At 36.7% G+C, this 17927-nt stretch overlaps 1 protein-coding gene across 2 annotated transcripts in view; it reads right to left on the bottom strand.

The window, feature by feature from the left end:
* SLC22A4 (solute carrier family 22 member 4) overlaps positions 1-17927 on the bottom strand; it is an 83467-nt gene that overhangs the window by 11872 nt on the left and 53668 nt on the right. For both annotated transcript variants that reach the window (XM_012549800.3, XM_023503829.2), the window contains exons 4-7: positions 16707-16878; positions 8744-8870; positions 6656-6756; positions 935-1149 (exon numbers count right to left, since the gene is read on the bottom strand). In XM_012549800.3, the coding sequence (XP_012405254.2) occupies positions 935-1149; positions 6656-6756; positions 8744-8870; positions 16707-16878 (615 nt within the window). The remainder of the gene's footprint in view (positions 1-934; positions 1150-6655; positions 6757-8743; positions 8871-16706; positions 16879-17927) is intronic.

Below are 17927 nucleotides of genomic sequence, written 5' to 3'. Positions count from 1 at the left end.
CTACAGTTGGGATTACCCAAAACCTGACAGCTTCTACTAAAGATGAGAGGAGGTCTTAGAATATAATATTCCAAAAGGCAAAAGATAAAGATTTACAACAAACAATAAAGAACTAAGTATCAGTCTATGGGGATGGAAAGGAGGAGAAATGGATCTTTCACAGAACAGAGGATTTTCAAGAATTTCTAACAAAAAGATAAAAGCTGAATAGGAACTTTGAAATACAATACACAACCCGAGAGATCTTTTTATCCTTGCAATTGGAAGGAGCCAAATGAAAACCTCTCAGTCTGTCATTTATCTCGAATCTACCTTTCTGACTTTATTTCACATTATCCCTCTTCATGTACTTAATGTTCTGCTCAAACTGGCCCATTAGCTCTTCCTGAAATAAGCCTGGGAGGCACTTTGTGCCTGCAATAAACTCCCTATTCATTTTGACCTAGATCTTATCTTCCCCTAGGAAGATAGATTCCCCTATCAACTCTTCTAGGTAGTCCTTTCCCCTTCTCCAAATGAAAACATTCATTACCTCATCAAATAGTCATTAAGCTCTTTGCCTGGCTCCCTTTGCCTTCACTGCTTCCTATATTGACTGAGCAAGTATATCTTTCCAACAAAGTAAAAGATCCTGAGGAAAGGGATCATTTCCATTTTGTCTGTTTTCAGTGCCCGTCATGGTGATTTGCATATTGTAAGTCCTTAATAAATGTTTCATTGAATTGAATTAAATCATCACTCACATGTCTAAAACCAGGACTAACTTTATGGTTCTCGGGTGTCAAACAATATTAATATAATTTGTTTTACTAGGAAGTTCAGACAATAAATTGTGAGAACATATAACATATATGACATTTTGATGGCCTGAAAAAAAGGTGTTTTTTTTTTCTTTCTTTCTGTAAAGTTAGTATATGATATCAACTAAACTCACCAGTAGGTACCAGTTGAATGAAAAGGAGAACCCCTCCACCTAGGAAAAGTGTCCCAGCAATGATATATCGTCGGGGTAGGCTTCGGAGCAGCAGCCAGGCTATCACATAGGCAGGAACTTCAATGGCAGCAGATAGAAAACAATTCAGATAAACGTCTCCATGCAAATTAGGAGTGTTGAGAGAGAGACCAAAGTAACCTATTGACACAAGCATCCTAAAAGACAGAGAAGAAGAAAAGAAAGAAGAGAATTTAATCTTGCCAGTCTCACTTTGGTCAAGGATTGGTCCCAGAGATACTTTATGGCTAATACTTCAACAACCTATTGATTCTGGGACTAATTGGGTTAGAAATATCAATTTTTCTCCTATAGAACTTCAATCCTTTATCACTATTATTCAAGGATGAGTTTTTCAGCCTTGCAGGGTTTTTTGTTTGTTTGTTTGTTTGTTTAAAGAAATAGCTTAGAATTCATTCTTAGGCCAAAAGATGGGTAGCAGAAGAGGAAGACCTACTTACAGTTAGGTTCAGCCACAAAAATGACACTCATTGTAAGGCAAGAAGAATGAAAGACCCATACTGCTTCTTATTTCCAGAAGATATGGGCTGCACATTGTGTGGTAGTTATATAATGATAATAAAAATAAGCATTTATATAGCACTTATTTCTGTGTACCAAGTGCTTTGCAAATCATTTCATTTCAATCTCACAGCAACTCTGGTTGAAAGGTGCTATTATTATACTTATTTTACAAGGAGGAAACTGAGGAAGAGAGAGGTCTGGGGCCTTGCTGAAGGTCACTACCCTACTATACTAGCTACACATGTAGCTAGTACATGTGGAAGGCTGGATTTGAACTTAACTCTTCCTGACAATTGGCCTAATCCTCTATCTTTTCCTCTTCCCAGCTGCTCAAGTTACAGTTTACTTTCAATTAGGATCTGTTCTGTGTGGGGGAAATAACTACACTTTGAAAGTTCTGCTGTATATATGTTGCTAGAAAGCACATGATGAGAAAACGGAGGACCTCCAAATTCTAAGGAGTATATGAGGGAACTATTGGAACTTTTGGTCATTACAGAAATGGATGTAAGCAAGGTTATGCTAGGTTAGAAAGCACATGTCCTTAGGAAGTGAATTAGACACATTTACCACTCAAATTTGATGAAATTTAGGTTTTTAAATTTAAATTTTAAAAATAAACTAAAATTAAATTTAAAAAAATCTGTTAATGAAAATTCGTGCAGGCTATATTTAGATAGTTAAACCGAACAAGTGACTCAAATATATTATTGGTCTCCTGGAGATCTTCCTGCAGGTATAATCCAATCTAGGAAATTAAGATGGTTAATCATCATACAAAAATAGATTCCTCAATAATCAAAGAAATGAACTTCAACGTTAAGATACTACTCCATAGAGGCTATAAATGGAAAAATAGTCAGAAAAAATGTTGCCAGGCTCTTAGGAAACAAATACTCTATTACTGTTAGTTAAATCATCAACAAGTACAAATATTTTAGGGCAATTTGTGACTTAAGAGTAAGTAAGAGTCACAAAGCCAATCATGCCTTTTGACCCAGAAATTACATTTTTAGGACTTCATTCTATAAACATTGTGCAAAGGAATAAATGATCTCTCTGTACAAAAATATCCATAGTTTATTTATGTATATAGTAAAAACCTCTAGCTCATATGGCTGAGGAGCAATAACTGAAATAATTATAGTAACACGAATCTCCTAGAATTTTGTGGTGCTTTAAAAAGCAATCGATATGAGGAAATAGAAGAAGACCTATAATAAGTGATGTTAATCTAAATCTGAAGTATCAGAGTTATGAGCATATGACCCGTGGTTCTATTTAAAGAAAGGAAACAAAATCAAAGGTAGCAAACCAAGAACTACTGGAATAGAGGGCACAGGTCAAACCCATTTTTGTTTATGAGTTACTTGTTAATTCAGTTGGCAACACTTTATTAAATGCTAAAGGTTTTTTTTTTCTTATTTAAGACTTTGCTCCTTTATTGTTTGTCCTTGCTAATGATTGTGAAGTTTATAATACTTTTTTAAAGAGTTTAGTACAATTCTGCAGGGAAGGACTCCAATATGTTTTTCTGAAAGTGTAGCATGATTAAAAATAGTGAAAACTTTGTATCTAGGATTCTGTATTTATTTAATCCCAGTATCCACAAATCCACATATCATCTCTATTATCTTTGAGGTTTATTGTTAATTTATTCTAGCATTGGTCTGTCAGGAAGACCTAAGTTCAATTGCAGCCTTAGATACCCAATAGCCATGTAATCCTGAGCAAGTAACTTCACCTATTTGCTTCAATTTCCTCAACAAAAAAATAGGGATAGTAATATCACCTATCTCACAGATTTGTTGTAAAGATTAAATAAAATGATATTTCTAAAGTGTTTGCACAGTGCCTGGCATATATATAGTAAGCACCTTCCACATCACCACAGGGATTATCCCCAGACTGTAAACTTACAGACAATTTTTGAAAATGATATTTTATTATACTTATTTTTAAAATGTTTTTTTTATTATTAATGTGACTAACATGAACATTTCCATAAATAGTGAAGAAAAGAAAAAGAGGATTATATCTAAAACTGAGAATTTGTATGTGGATTATGCACACAACTTAGTTTTTTAAAAGCATATATTAAATTTAATATGACACTGGCATGCTTGTCATACTTGCTTCTGAACTTCTTTCTACTCTCATCTGTGTACTTTGGTATACACCCTTCCTCCCTCCCTCTTTCCCTCCCTCTCTCCCTCCCTCTTTCCTTTCTTCCCTCCCTTCCTCTCTTCCTTCCTTCCTCCTTCCCTCCCTCCCTTCTTCTCTTTCTCTCTCTCTCTCTCTCTCTCTCTCTCTCTCTCTCTCTCTCTCTCTCTCTCTCTCTCTCTCTCTCTCTCTCTCTCCTTTTCTTTTCCTTCCTTCCTTTTCCTATGGACAATATTTAAGATACTTGCCCAACCCTGAAGTCTGAACTAAAAACTGTATTGGTTTAAAATAAAAGTAGACACTGATTTGGAAGAGAACTAGGATGAAAAATAAGTGTGATTTCTCTAGAAAAAAAAAACTTTTCATATATCTTTAAAATCCTATTAGCTATAACAAAATAATTTAGCAGAAGATTCAAGTCTTCTGAAGACCTGTATTATACCTTGGGGCATCTTAGAGGTCATGTGATTTTGTCATGAATTAGCTTAAAACTATTAAAACTTAAAACTGCACTAAGACTTTTGGGACATGCTGTACAATGAAGAGTCACTTATGGACAGCACTAATCATTTTGCTCTCTCCATTCTGGACTTTGGACTACCTGAAGAAATGATCATAGAATCATAGGGTTAGAATGACAAGGGCCTTTACAAACCATTTAGCCCAATTCCCTCACTTTACAGATGAAGAAGCTGAAGCCCAGAGAACTTAAGTGATGTGCACAATGTCACAGAGGAGGTAAGAAGAGCTGTAGGTTGATCTTTTGGTTCTTTCTTAATTTTGCAATTTTCCCACTCAAAAGTCTCCTATAACACTATTTTATAAGAAGTCAGGCAATTCCATAATTGAAGAAGTTTGTTCATAGGCCTAAATATTGTAATGCAGCTAAAAGTGGATATATTGTAAAATTGGCAAGTATCTACTGTAAAGCCCTCCGTCTAGAGGCTGCCCCTCCTTTTAGTACTTTGGCAGAGGCCCAACTAGTGGGGGATTCAAGGTCTGTGCGCTTTCAGTGTTCAAAAAAGTGTCTTATGAAATGAAAATGTAAGGGAATATATGGACCAATAGACAGATTTTGTCCTTTAGGTCATAATGCTTCAAAGGCAATGATGGTTTCCAGCTGATATTTCAGAGAACGTTTTCAAAAAAAATGAAAAATATGCTTGTATCCTCAAGCATATGCATATGATACTTCGCCTAAATTTAGAAAGCTATTTAGCCATTTAATAAAGATAGTCCCTCTTAGCATACATGTCACTCAGAGTTTTCTAAATATGTATGTAAATGCCATATTTATTTCTAAATAAAAATAAATAGCAGCAGCAGTGGGGCAGCTACAGTGGATAAAGTGCCAGGTCTGGGGTGAGGAAGACTCATCATTCTGATTTTAAGTCTGACTTAGATATTTATTACCTGTGTGATTCTTAACCCTGTTGGTCTCAAGTTTCCCTATATGTAAAATGAATTGGAGAAGGAAATGGCAAACTCTTACAGTATTTTTGTCAGGAAAACCCCAAATGGGGTCACAAAGAGTTGGTCATGACTGAAACAACTGAATAGTAACAACAACATTAGGCATAGGAGTAGTAGGAGCAGCAGCATCTTCTATATTATAGTCATATCAGGAAATGATGTGAAAGACTTTCATAAACCTATAAGTTACATATAATAGAGATGATTAAATTTTGGAAAGAATATCTGAGAATGATGGGCACTCAAAATGCAGTATATACAACTGGAATCTTTTTGTTCCAACAGTCACCTATTGTTGTCCTGATAGCTTTTATTTGCTTTTCTCCTTTATCCTATTTCTCAGAGGGGGCAATTGTCACCTTCAGATCCTAGTCTTAGATCTAAGATAATTTTTAAGTTTAACTATAGCAAGTGTATATATATGTATATATATATATATATATATATACATAGTTTTTTTTAAATTTCATCCTTATCTTTATCTTGCCATTGGACCCAAGTGACTCTGCAGGAATGGGTGAAGCTGGTGACTTTGCACAGCCCTGCTTCATTTAAATCCAATTCACTTTTTAAAATTTTATTTTTATTTTTTATTAAAGATTTTTATTTTCAAAACATATGCATGGATAATTTTTTCAACATTGACCCCTGCAAAACCTTGTGTACTAAATTTTCCCCTCCTTCTCTTCCACTCCCTCCTCTAGATAGCAAGTAATCCAATGTATAGCAAGTATTTTTAAAAAAATGCCCTAATATGACATCATTCAGCATATTTTGTTATGGCACTGGGGAGTCTTAGCTTGTTGTTGTTGTTGTTGTTGTTGTTGTTGTCGTTTTGATACAACTAGAAGTCAATAGAACTTCTGGTATAGATCTGGAATTGTCTTTAAAACTAAAAGCCCTGACTCAGATACCAATCAAGTCAATTGTCTTGTTCTTAACCCCAAAAAGTTAAGAAGACTCATTTGGGATGAGGCACAAGGAGCTGCAACTAGGAGTTAAAGTACCTGAGGGTAATTAAGTTGCCAGGTTTTGGGAGAAGGATTAGTGCAACAGCCATTCTAGAAGAGGGGTTGATGCCATTTCATCAGGGTGAAGGAGGAAGGTAGGCCTCAGGACCCTGGGTTGTGAGCCTAGGAGCAGTTGTGCTACTCAGAATGAAATCTTCTTCCCCTCTTCACTTGCTTCCTTGAACTACCATCTTGTTGGCACCCTAAGCTAAAGGTCTAATTGCTAATAATGGTTTAGGACACAGTTCTAGCAGCCTGTTTTGTCACTTAAAATCAAGAAATCATATAAAGTTCCTGAATATTCATCATTGTCAAATCCCAGAAAGTGAATTTAGAATAAATTCCAAATTACTTGGAATATCAGATTTCTTATTTGTCATTGATAAGGATTCCAGTCCTCGTACCTATTGCTTCCTCTGACCAAACTAACCCCAAACAATCCCACAAGCTTCTTTGTACTGGACATGCATTTTTAGGTAATGGTCTAACTTACCACAGCATCAAAGACATGATGGTGATTATGGCAATGTGACGAGTTCTGAATAGATCCAGGATGAATGTCTTTTGCTGTTCTAGGGGAGTTAACTCCTGGAACTAAAAGAATGAAGATAATTTTTAGATCAGATAAAGGAAAACATGAGAAAATTCTTAAACAAACAGTGACACCTGCTTAATCTGGCATCCTCATGGAATAGGATAGTCCCATCTCCTCTCTGCCACAAATGTATTATTGGTCTTTAACTCCATTTGGCATTTGATCATTCTGAATTGGTCCTATATGATTCCATAATTGTTTCATGTTCCTCTAGGGGACTATGAACTCTTCAAAAGCAGGAACATAGGAACTTACTATTTTCTCAATAAATATTTTTAAAATTGGGTTGAACTCAGAATGGGAACACTGAATAACATTGCCAATTGAGATAGGTTAGTTAAGTGGAATGATTATTTCAAGGATGGTTTATATAATGGACCTGCCCTGGGAAGACTGAGCTTTCTGAAGCTTCCCATCATCTGTGAGTATAAATCCCTGCATACATATATACATCTTCTTAGCCTCTGAACTTCTAATGGATGCTGACAAGATCCCTGTCCTGCCATTTGCTACTTGTTTGACATTAGGCAAATATTTTATCCTCTATGGACCTCCATAGTACATGACATATAATTGGCACTTAATCAGTGCTTGTTGTCTTAACTCTAAAATTAGTGTACATGATTAGATGACTTCTAATATACCTTTCCATTTTAAAAATCCAAATGACTACGATTTTAGAACTACATCCTGTAGGCTAAGATATCCTGGATGTAGTTCTCTTTTTGATATTTGAGAGGGAGCAGGCCATAGGGGAGCGGTCACTCAACTTGGAATCAGAAAGACTGGATTCAGATCTCATTTTACTAGCTGTGTGACCCTGAGGAAGGCAAATCAGACTTCTTTATGACTGAGTTTTCTGATCTGTAAGATGAGGTTGGACTCAATAACGTTCCAGTCGTAAATCTAAGATAATAATACCAACATTTACACAGCACTATAAAATTTGCCAAAAGCCTTAGAATTTATCATTTAATCCTCACAATAATCTGTGAAGTAGGTGCTACTATTATTTTCATTTTGTAATAAAGTTAAGAGAAATTAAGTGACTTCTCCAATGTCATACAGTTAAGTATCTGAGATAGGATTTGAAATCAGATCTTCCTGTCTCCAAATCCAGGATTTCAGCTACCATGCTGTCTACCTCCTTACATGATTCTAGAAACATCACAAGATTCTAGTACTTCCTATTATACGGCAACATAGTCTTCTCCACTGCAACAAAACTAATGTCCTTCATGCTTTAAAATGCAGACCAAATCTCACCATTTGCATCACCAAATCTCACCATCACCATTCACCAATTTTTAGGAACCCTTCACAAATTTATGCTGAACTCAGCATAAACCCACAAATCTCCTCAAATTTTGCATTACCTTCATCAGTGTTCTTTTAAAATGAAAGCTCCCTGAGGGCAGGAATTATTTTTTCTTTGTCTCTGTATCTGTACATAGGAACCTTCAAGAAGGTAACTGCTTAATGTTTGCTGAATGAGTGAATGATAATTTAGTTGTTCCATGGATAGAGTCATTCAGGCACATCAAAATCTCTTTTCCACTCCTCTGAGGAGCATTGATTTTTGATGACATGAAAATCCCTTGTTGCTGGTTATCTGTTGGTTTGCTCTATTTCTCCCATTAGATTTTATGTGCCAAATGTATAACCTATATTTGATCTCAGGGAGGGAGGAGGGGAAGAGGAAGGGATGAAGGGATAGAATTTGGAACTCAAAACTTTTTTTAAATGTTAAAAATTGTTTTAACATGAAATTGAAGGAAATTACATGTATAAACACACACATATACATATATATACATATATAATTATTTGTATTTATGGGAAAGATCTGCACTCAGAATATGGGGTTTAGGGCCTTTCATTTAGTGAATGCTCAATACAAGTTTAGTTCTGAGGAGACTAAAGATATGTTATGGAGTCAAGAGTACATAGCATCACGAAGAAGAAAAAATGCTCATAAATGCTTACCTCCAAAGGATCAAATATTATGACTGGTGCAGTCACATTATTCATTTTTGCAGCCTTTTGGATGATATCTTCTGCCTCTGCAAATCTTCCTTGAGATATCAGCCATCGTGGGGATTCAGGAATAACCCTGTAATTGAGTTTGGGGTTTAGTTCTTATGGGCTATTTATTTTGTACTCAGAACCTGTCAGTTCCATAATGATAATAAAAAAATCTCAGAAAATAATATTTTTCTTAAAAAGTAATTTTAAAAAATTAATGTGTTTTATTAAGAATCCATCCCCCCTCTGAATTTTTCCCTTTACAAGTTTCTTAATTAGAAACTTATGGGTATGCACCCATTTTAAAGAGGTTTTAGGAATATTGAGACCAGGGTAACCCAAAACACATGGTGACAGAGACATTACCAATTAACACAAGATGTAAGTAGCCAGTGAGATATTCAAGGGGTTACCTGGGTATCTTTGAAGGATTGCCTGGGAGTTATGTGTTAATTCCTTCCTTGTAGAGAGCCACTGTGGTGTGATTGAAAGAGTTCGGGACTTGGAGAGATTCAAGAGACCTGAGTTTAAATTCCACTGTGGGCACTTAGCTAGTTGCACAACTGCAGAGAAATCACTTAACTTCTCAAAAGTTCAATTTCCTCACCTGTAAAATGGGGACATGGGAGATTGTATCTATGTCATAAGGTTGTTTGAGGATCAAAGGAGGTACGGTATTGTTGACAGTTTTGCAAACCTCAAAGTATTGCCTCAGGTATATTATCTGGGCAAGGATAGCAGTGCCTTGTACAGAATGGCCATTTAAAATAGTTTTAAAGTATTGAATAAGTCAAACAATCACCTACAATGAGTTATGACACTCTGCTTTGGCAGGGTTCCCTACATAAATGAAATCACAGTTCTTGATAACTTCTCCTCCCCCCCAAACCATGGAGGCAGCATAATGTATAGAGCACTCATCCTGGAGTCAGAAAGACCCAAGAAAAGCCAACTTTAAACCCAGCTGAGTGACCCTATATAAGCCACTTAAACTTGTTTACCTCAGTTTCTCAACTGTAAAATAGGGAAATAATAGTACCTATATCTCAGAGTTAATGAAAGGATCAAAAGAGATCATATTTGCAAAGTACTTTGCACAGTACATGGCACAATTAGTTATTTAACCCTTTTGTCCCCCCACCAGTTTTCAAACACAGCATTGGAAGACATAGCTTTTTCCCTTTCCCATTTCAGTCCTTGAATTTCTCAGCTTTCCCATTACCAACTATTGTGGGTTTTTAAAAGTAGTTTCCCTGGAAATTTAAATTCTATTAAAACAAAGTTCTAGGTGTAAAGTACACCTTATATTGTATTAGCGATAATCTAATTGAGAATTGGCCAGAAACAAAAACCTTACAAATCACCCCTTCTCTAAGAGCTCTTCCTTGTCTCCAGGAAAATGGCTTATTGTCTTTCCCCATGAGATTGTAAGCAAATAGAGAATAGGGACTTTTTTTACCTTCCTTGGTATCCCCAGAATTTAGCACTGTGCCTGGAACACAGTTAGTGCTTAATAAATGTTTATTTACTAACTTTAAAAGAACCCATATAAATCCATTTGTCCTTCTTTGAAACAAATGGCTGTCAGTCTGCTGACATACATTATTGAATAGTACTAGTTACCCCAAACCCTTCCTGCTGAGTTAATCAGCTTCCACATATAACTTCTGTAGTACTGAAATATATTTTGACCAAGGATCTTAGCTTATATAAATCTTGGTCTAGTGCTGTATGGTATTATACATATTTATGAATATATACACAAATATTTTGTTCACAAGGCAAATACACACATATATTTAGATATATAAAGTACACATATGTGTACACACATATGTATACATATACATATATGGAAGCATGGAAGGACAAGATATGTATATGTATATATATATATATATATATATATATATATATATATATATGCTGTTTGTGTACAAATGTATGCATATGTGTATGTGTATATATATGCACACACACATCCTATTTTTCCACATTTTGACAACTTATAGGGGTCTAATGCCACATGATCCCAGATGGCTGAATTAATTATGTTTCTGCAAGATCATCTGGTGTGAATAGGCAGATTTGGGAATTTCTCCATGGGGTTTTCTATCTAACTCTATAACAATTCTGGTTATTCTGCTGTCTTCTCAGTTCTAGAGTGTGGTGCAAAGGAATCTCATTTTTCCATGTCTCCTGCATGATAATACAACTTTGAATATTTGGTAAAGGCTTTGGACCTGAAGTTAGAGGCACTAACCTTCTGGCCTATTAGAACAAAAGCTGTGCTGAATTCTGTGTGATGTACAGCTAACAAAGGGAACTCATAATTTACTTGGTACCTATTAAAAAAACAACAAAAAGAGAATCATTTCTAGGAATTTTTGTACTGGGATAAAAATAACAAAGTGTGTTTTGGGCAAGTAACATGAAGTGTGCCCTCAGAAGAGGAAGGAAGATACTACCCTATGAGGTTGTGGGAAGGCTGGGGCAGTGGGACAAAGACCTACAGTATACTTATGCAAAGTCTCAAGAATGAGCTGGGCAGGGCAAAAGAAGGCTCATCTCAGCATACTATTGGGGAACTTCCTATTTAAATTAATGATTCTTGTCAACCAGGTGCTAAGGTCTTTGGTTTCTACAGTCTTCATCTATTTGAGGGAATTGAGAAATAATTTTTCTTGAGAGAAATAATTCATGTTGGACCCTTACTCTATTCCAATCAATATTAATCAATTTGATAGAATCATATCAGAGTTCTGTATATAAGGCCCCAGAGCTGTGAGCTACGGACTCTAAGTTCACTTGCTTAACTATAGAAAGTTAGCTAAAGTCCCTCCACTCTTGTTTTACCTTGTGATGATGACAACTACATGGAAAGTCCCCCCAAATATTTTTGTATCTCTGGATCAACTTGTCCAAAAGGGGCAGATGATTATCTTATGACCACTTAGGTCACTGATTGTGATGGCTTGTACCATTTCCTTCTGCCCAAATTAAGGAGAATCCTTTCCATCTTATGTGAAGATATTCCTTGCTTCATCCAACTTGTGACCATGATGAACATATGGCTTATTCAGTGGAATTATTCTGTATATGGTGGTAGCTATTCTGGAATGATTGGACATCCAGGCCTACAAAAATAGGGCCCTGGAAGGAGGTGGCATCTTACTTAGATCATGAGGAAGATCTGAGGTTCATTCATTAGAGGGATTCATGGACCCTTTAATAAAATGCCATCGGCTCAGACCTCTGCCTCAGTCTCTTACCATAGGTAGGATAATTTTAATCTCCACACTCCACTGGTGATATTCATTTTAGAGGTCTGGGTGTGGTGGAGAGATGATGGAACACAGGCATCTGTGTGACTGGTTAGAAGTTTGTGAGTAGAAGCAGAGTGGGAGGAATGATTTCTTGACTGTCCAAGAGCAAGAGGGAGTGAGTAAATGAGGAGAGACATGAATGAGTATGTTCAGAAGAGACGGAATGAGTGAAGAACCTGAGTGTTAAGACAAAAAGAGGAGCTGGCGAGCCCTCACTGCGCATTGAATCCTGAACTTGGGCTCAATGATTTTTCCTCATTCCATTTGTCGGCTGAGCAACCCCCACATTGGGGCAGAAGCAAGAGTCTTTAGGGATGTGCTATTTAGAGCAATATTTTGCTTTTAAAGGGGAAATAATTGTTGAGGCTGGGGTTCTTCAACTGTCAAGACTCAGACAGATTGGAGCCAGAACTACTGGAAATGGGTACTATGTCAAAGAAGGGATGAGATAATACTTGTTTTATATAGAGTAATACCTGAGACAGCTTCTGCTCCATAACAAGACCATACCATCATACTTCCCCTGTTAACTGGGGAACCTGAGAGAAATACTATGTTAAAGCAAGAACAGGTTATTAAGGGATTTGGGATAAAACCAAAATGGTGGGTTTCTCCTTTTAAACTGAAGCAGTTTTTGGCCTGCCATTAGGTACTTAGGTGGCATAGTAAATAGAGCACTGAGCTTGGGATTAGGAACACCTGAGTTCAAATCTAGCCTCAGATTCTTACTGGGCAAGTCATTTACTTCAACTGTATTTGATAATAATATAACACCTATCTAGTGTTGTTGTGACAATTAAATGAGGTAATACTTGTAAAATACTTAACATAGTGTCTGGTACTACTTAATGGGTACTGAATGAATGTTTGTTATTTTGTTCCCCTGTTCCATAAGGAAAAGGAAGAAGTTTCCTCTTATAGATTTGTCCTTCTCTTTTCTCCACCTACTTGAGTCAGTCAGTTTCTTCCTTTGCCAAACAAGATCAGTGCTCTGTGGTTCCTGATGTCACTTGGCTAGCAGCTTCCCCATCTCAGGTGAACAGGGAGACCAGAGTCTGCCCACCTGACATGATCTAAGGATCCCATGAGAAGATGGATTCAAAAATAAGAATCAAAATGCAACCCAGCTCAACAGCACACAAATCAAGAAGGAAGAATGAGTATATGTATAGTCTAGTCAAATCAAGAGCAAGGCAGTGAGGACCACCAAGGAGACAAACCCAAGAAAGTTAAGTAGGTTTTTCATGGTCAAGGAGGGAAATCAAGAAATCTAGATGCATCCATTGGGCAGTACACACAGAACTCCAAACACTTATGGACATATGTAAAGAGAGAGACTGAAGGAAAACTTCTATACCACAAAAACATTACTGAGATAACAGCAGTAGTAGTAACATCCTATCCCAGAATGAATATTAAAGAGGGTCTCAATAAGGCGTAATGGTCAGAAATATAACTTAAACCTAAACATTACTTCCCTTAGAGTAGAAATATTAAAGGGAGCAGATAGAGATTATTCTAGCTTTCTATCCCTACTTTCTGAGGAGATCGGGATGGCCAACAATGGTCATTCTGGCCCCAGTCTTCTGCTTTCCCTGCTGGCAGGAATTAAAGTCTTCCTACCTTGACTGGTAGGAAGAACAGATACTGAAGATATTCTTATCTTCATGTAAGCCACATCTAGACAGACTCATGTTGGCATCCATAACCTACATAGGCAAAACACACACACACACACACACACACACACACACACACACACCTACCTTACATTTGTAATTAAAATATCCTTTGAAGACAAAGGGACCTAGGAGGACAACATTTGGCCAAAATATATGGCATGTTAACATTATTCCCAGTTAGAGAATTCAACAGGGTTGCCTTTTTGGGGGTCATGTCTCCATTACACAGATCAGTCACATTTCTTGGGATAATGAGTCCCTAGAGATTACAGACAGGGAATCTTCATGCTCAAACTTTATGGGCTAGTTACCAATCAGTAATAGAGGAAAAGACTCTGCTGTTTTTAAAGAACAGAAGTAAAATAGTTTCTTTTTAAATGGATCCTGTGAAATATAGCTGAAGGACTTAACAAAGCTGGGGATCTTTGGTTTAAGCAGGGGCCAGAGTGGATTTGAATCGAAATTTTCTTTCTTATTAGCAGTGTCATTTTAGCCTCTTATCTGTGTCTTCATCATTAGAAGCTAAATGATACAGTGGATGGAATGCTGGGCCTGGAGTCATGAAGACTAGAGTTCATATCTTATCTTGGACAATCAATCATTAGCTATGTGACACTAGGCAATTAAGTTGACCTTAGTTTCTGTCTGCCTTAGTTTTCTCAACTCTAAAATGAAGATCATAATAGCATCTCTCATGGGGTTGTTGTGCTGATCAGATGAGACTAGATAGATAGATAGATATAGTTTTAGCACAATGTCTGGCACTTAAATAAATGCTTATTTTGTTCATTCTGCTGTGAACTGAAGGGTTTAGATAGAATGGCCTGTAAATGTCCCTTCTAATTCTAAATTTTCTGAAAAGATTAACTCACTTCCCCTGATTCTACATCCCCCCTCCCCAAGACATCTTAGGTTTATATTGTTAACCTTAACTACAAGACTGATAAGAGGTCATTTTTAAAAAAAGAATTCTAACACACTTGAGAGAGAGGCAATAGAACTGCTTGGAAGGGAGAATAATTAAGGAGGCATTTATTCTTTTAAGTTTTATCTTCTTTTATTTAGATTTTAGGTATTAGGATCTCTTAAAATTGGTCCTGCTCAGTGAAATCAGCCAGTGGGAATGTGTGATGCAAATATAATCTGCCTGGATGGGATTTCTCTGGGACATCCACCTGCCATTATGGTTCTATTGTGGATTTCCCTGGGGTAGAGTTACTTTATAAAGAAGTGGATATAATGTCACCATGACTTTCCCCTTTTATTCAATTTGACCTTCTAATTTAAGTGGTATTCATGAAATCTGTTTAGTAAGCATGAAGTTTGGCTCTTGGTTTCAGGATAAGAAAGGGTCAGCTGAACTGGACCTATTTCTAAGCTCTTCCAGGCTCTATTTCAAAATTTGGGATTAACATGCGAGGGAAAATATCACTGGTTCCCACTCACAAAATTAATTCTAGTGATCCAACTCTCTCATACATTAGGAGGCACTCATAGTTTGTATCAAGAAAGTAGCTTTTCTAGAAGATAAAGAATGGGCCAGATTCCATTTGTGACTGTGACAGAATAGAGGAAAAGGTGGGTAGGTAAAGTGTTAAATGAATATAACTTTGTGCTATCATCAGATAATGCACACTCTAATACAAAATGAAAAGAGCTTTATGCTCAAAACATGACCAAAGACAATGCCAGCCTTTAAGGTCCAAACAAAATACTAAGCCTTGGGAAAAAATGATGACAGAGGTTTTCATGATGCTAAATAAGAAAATCCCATAAATCAACAAAGGCAGCTTTCCAGATTTATTGATGGAAGATTAGGCTACAGCCAAACCAAGAATAATTATAAGGAATTTTAATGGATTTTAAAAATCTCTCAGAAGAGACAGGATGCTTTTTCTTCCTGCTTCAATATGAAAAATAAAAGAAATAAAACCACAAAAGTCACATAGAAATCATCCACAAAACCTAATGTTGCTCCAAGAAAGTTGGATTAAAAAGCTATCTTTCATTTCTGTGCCTCCCTCAAATGTCAAAAGAGGCAAAGAAATCTATTAAATTCATTGCTCTAACCCTCCTGCCTCCTGTTAAATGAATTCTATTTCAACTGGACTTTGGGTCATTTTTCAAACTCTGGTACTATTTCAAGAGGAAATAAACCACAAATGAGTTGCAAAAAAGGCCTGACTAGAAGGAAATTTTTCTTTTTCTTAAAAAAAATACTTCTGGGGCAGCTAGTTGATGTGATGTATAGAGCACCAGCCTTGAAGTCAGGAGGACCTGAGTTCAAATGTGGCCTCAGACACTTGCTGTGTGACCCTGGACAAGTCACTTAACCCCAAATGCCTCAGCAAAAAAACAAAAACAAAAACAAAAAACCCCAAAACCAAAAAACCCTCTGTGCCTCTCTTTGTTCCTCTGTCTTCTTCTCTGTCTGTCTCTCTGCCTGTCTTTTTCTCTCTCAGCCTGCAATCCTATGCAGATAAGCAAATACATCTTAAAAATCATAGGAAAAGTCCTGTCAGAAATACTGAAGGACTTTGTATGTATTCATAAACAGAAAAGAGACTATTTAAAGGAAGACAAAAGTGGAAAGGGAAATTAGTAGCATATGAACGAGAAAAACAGGCAACAGAAAGGGCAGCTGCAGGTTAAGATCTCTGCTCTGAGAGTGGCACTTGCAAGTAGTCGTGGAGGACCCTAACCACAGCCACCACACTTTTCAGTGAGATGGAGCATGTGGTTTAACTGACCCCAAAGCAGAAGGGCCCATGCTCTTAGCAGGCACCAAGACAAAAAATAAATAAAAAGGAAAAGCCCGAAGCAAGGTAACATTTCCACCCAACTGGTGATCTTAAAACCTGTAGCTCCAGATGTGCCCCTATGTAGGGGAATGCCTGTGAACACGATCTCACTCACCACCACAGCGGGACACACAGCACCCCCGGCACGGTCAGAGCCAGTAGCAACATCCGCCAGTCTCTGATGAAGTAAGCAAACAGTGGCAGCAACATGTAGCCAATTGCAAAAAATATGCAAACTCCTAATGTAGAGAATATAATACGAACTGATTTGCCAAGTATCTCTGTTCCTGTTCAAAACAAGGGAGGAGTATTAGCATTGTAACTCACTTATTTTTATATTTTCTCTTTACATTATTATCCAACTTTGTTATGGAAGTTAGAGTTCAAGTTAACGACACTCTTAAGAAAGAAGGAAGTATTTCTCAGGGATCCATATTCAATTCTAGTGAATAGTTTAGGGTCTCCTCCTTATAGTTTGAGAGAAAATTCCCATGAGATTGTAAAGACCAAAAATGGACCTGTCTTGCACAGAATATTGCATACATGGTTAGATGTGTTCATGATGTGTTAAGCTGTAGGGGAAGGAAAGGTGTAGAAATGACTATGACATAAAAATAAAAGGTATCAATGAAATGGATTAGAAAAAAACACCATTATTGTATCTTAGAAATGGCCCTCCTCAAAATGAGATAAGCTGGAGGTAATCAAGCCCCTTTTCCTGCAAGCTTAAAAAAAATCCAAGACCACTCATCCACTCTACCCACTGCCCACTCTACCCATTCAGTTTCCTTGCCTTCCTTTCTAGACTCTCTGTGCTACTTAGAGGCAAGAACTATTTTTTATCTTCATACTTAACATAGAGACAAACACATACTAAGTCCACATACTAAGGACTAAATAGATACTTGTGCAATGAATGAAAACAATTTTATTCACCTATCCTTGGTAAGTAACAGCTTCTGCTAAGTGAGGAGTTGAAGTTGTACAATAACTCATCTTGCCCATTAGGGAGAAGAGTCCAGATGAATTCTTTTATTCAGAGCATCCCTGGAGTGTAGTCAGAATCATCATATCTTCCTTATTCGTACCAGGTTTGTTGTCTAAAGTTCCTTAAAATCTCTCTGAAATCCTCAAACTACTCTTGGCAGAATATATTATTTAATTACTGTGAGGATCTCTGCCTCAGACCTTAGAATGTTAAAAAAGAGACTTCAGAGGTCATATTGTACAATCCCTGCATTTTATAAATGAAGCAACTGAGGTTCCAAAATATTAAGTGACTTATATGAATAAGTCCACTTGTATGGTAATACAAGTAGCAAATGATATATTCTTC

This window comes from Sarcophilus harrisii, chromosome 2 (genome assembly GCF_902635505.1).
Source record: "Sarcophilus harrisii chromosome 2, mSarHar1.11, whole genome shotgun sequence".
NCBI classification, from domain to species: Eukaryota; Metazoa; Chordata; class Mammalia; order Dasyuromorphia; family Dasyuridae; genus Sarcophilus; species Sarcophilus harrisii.
Note: the sequence above shows the minus strand (reverse complement) of the source record. Positions and strands in the feature narration are given on the sequence as shown.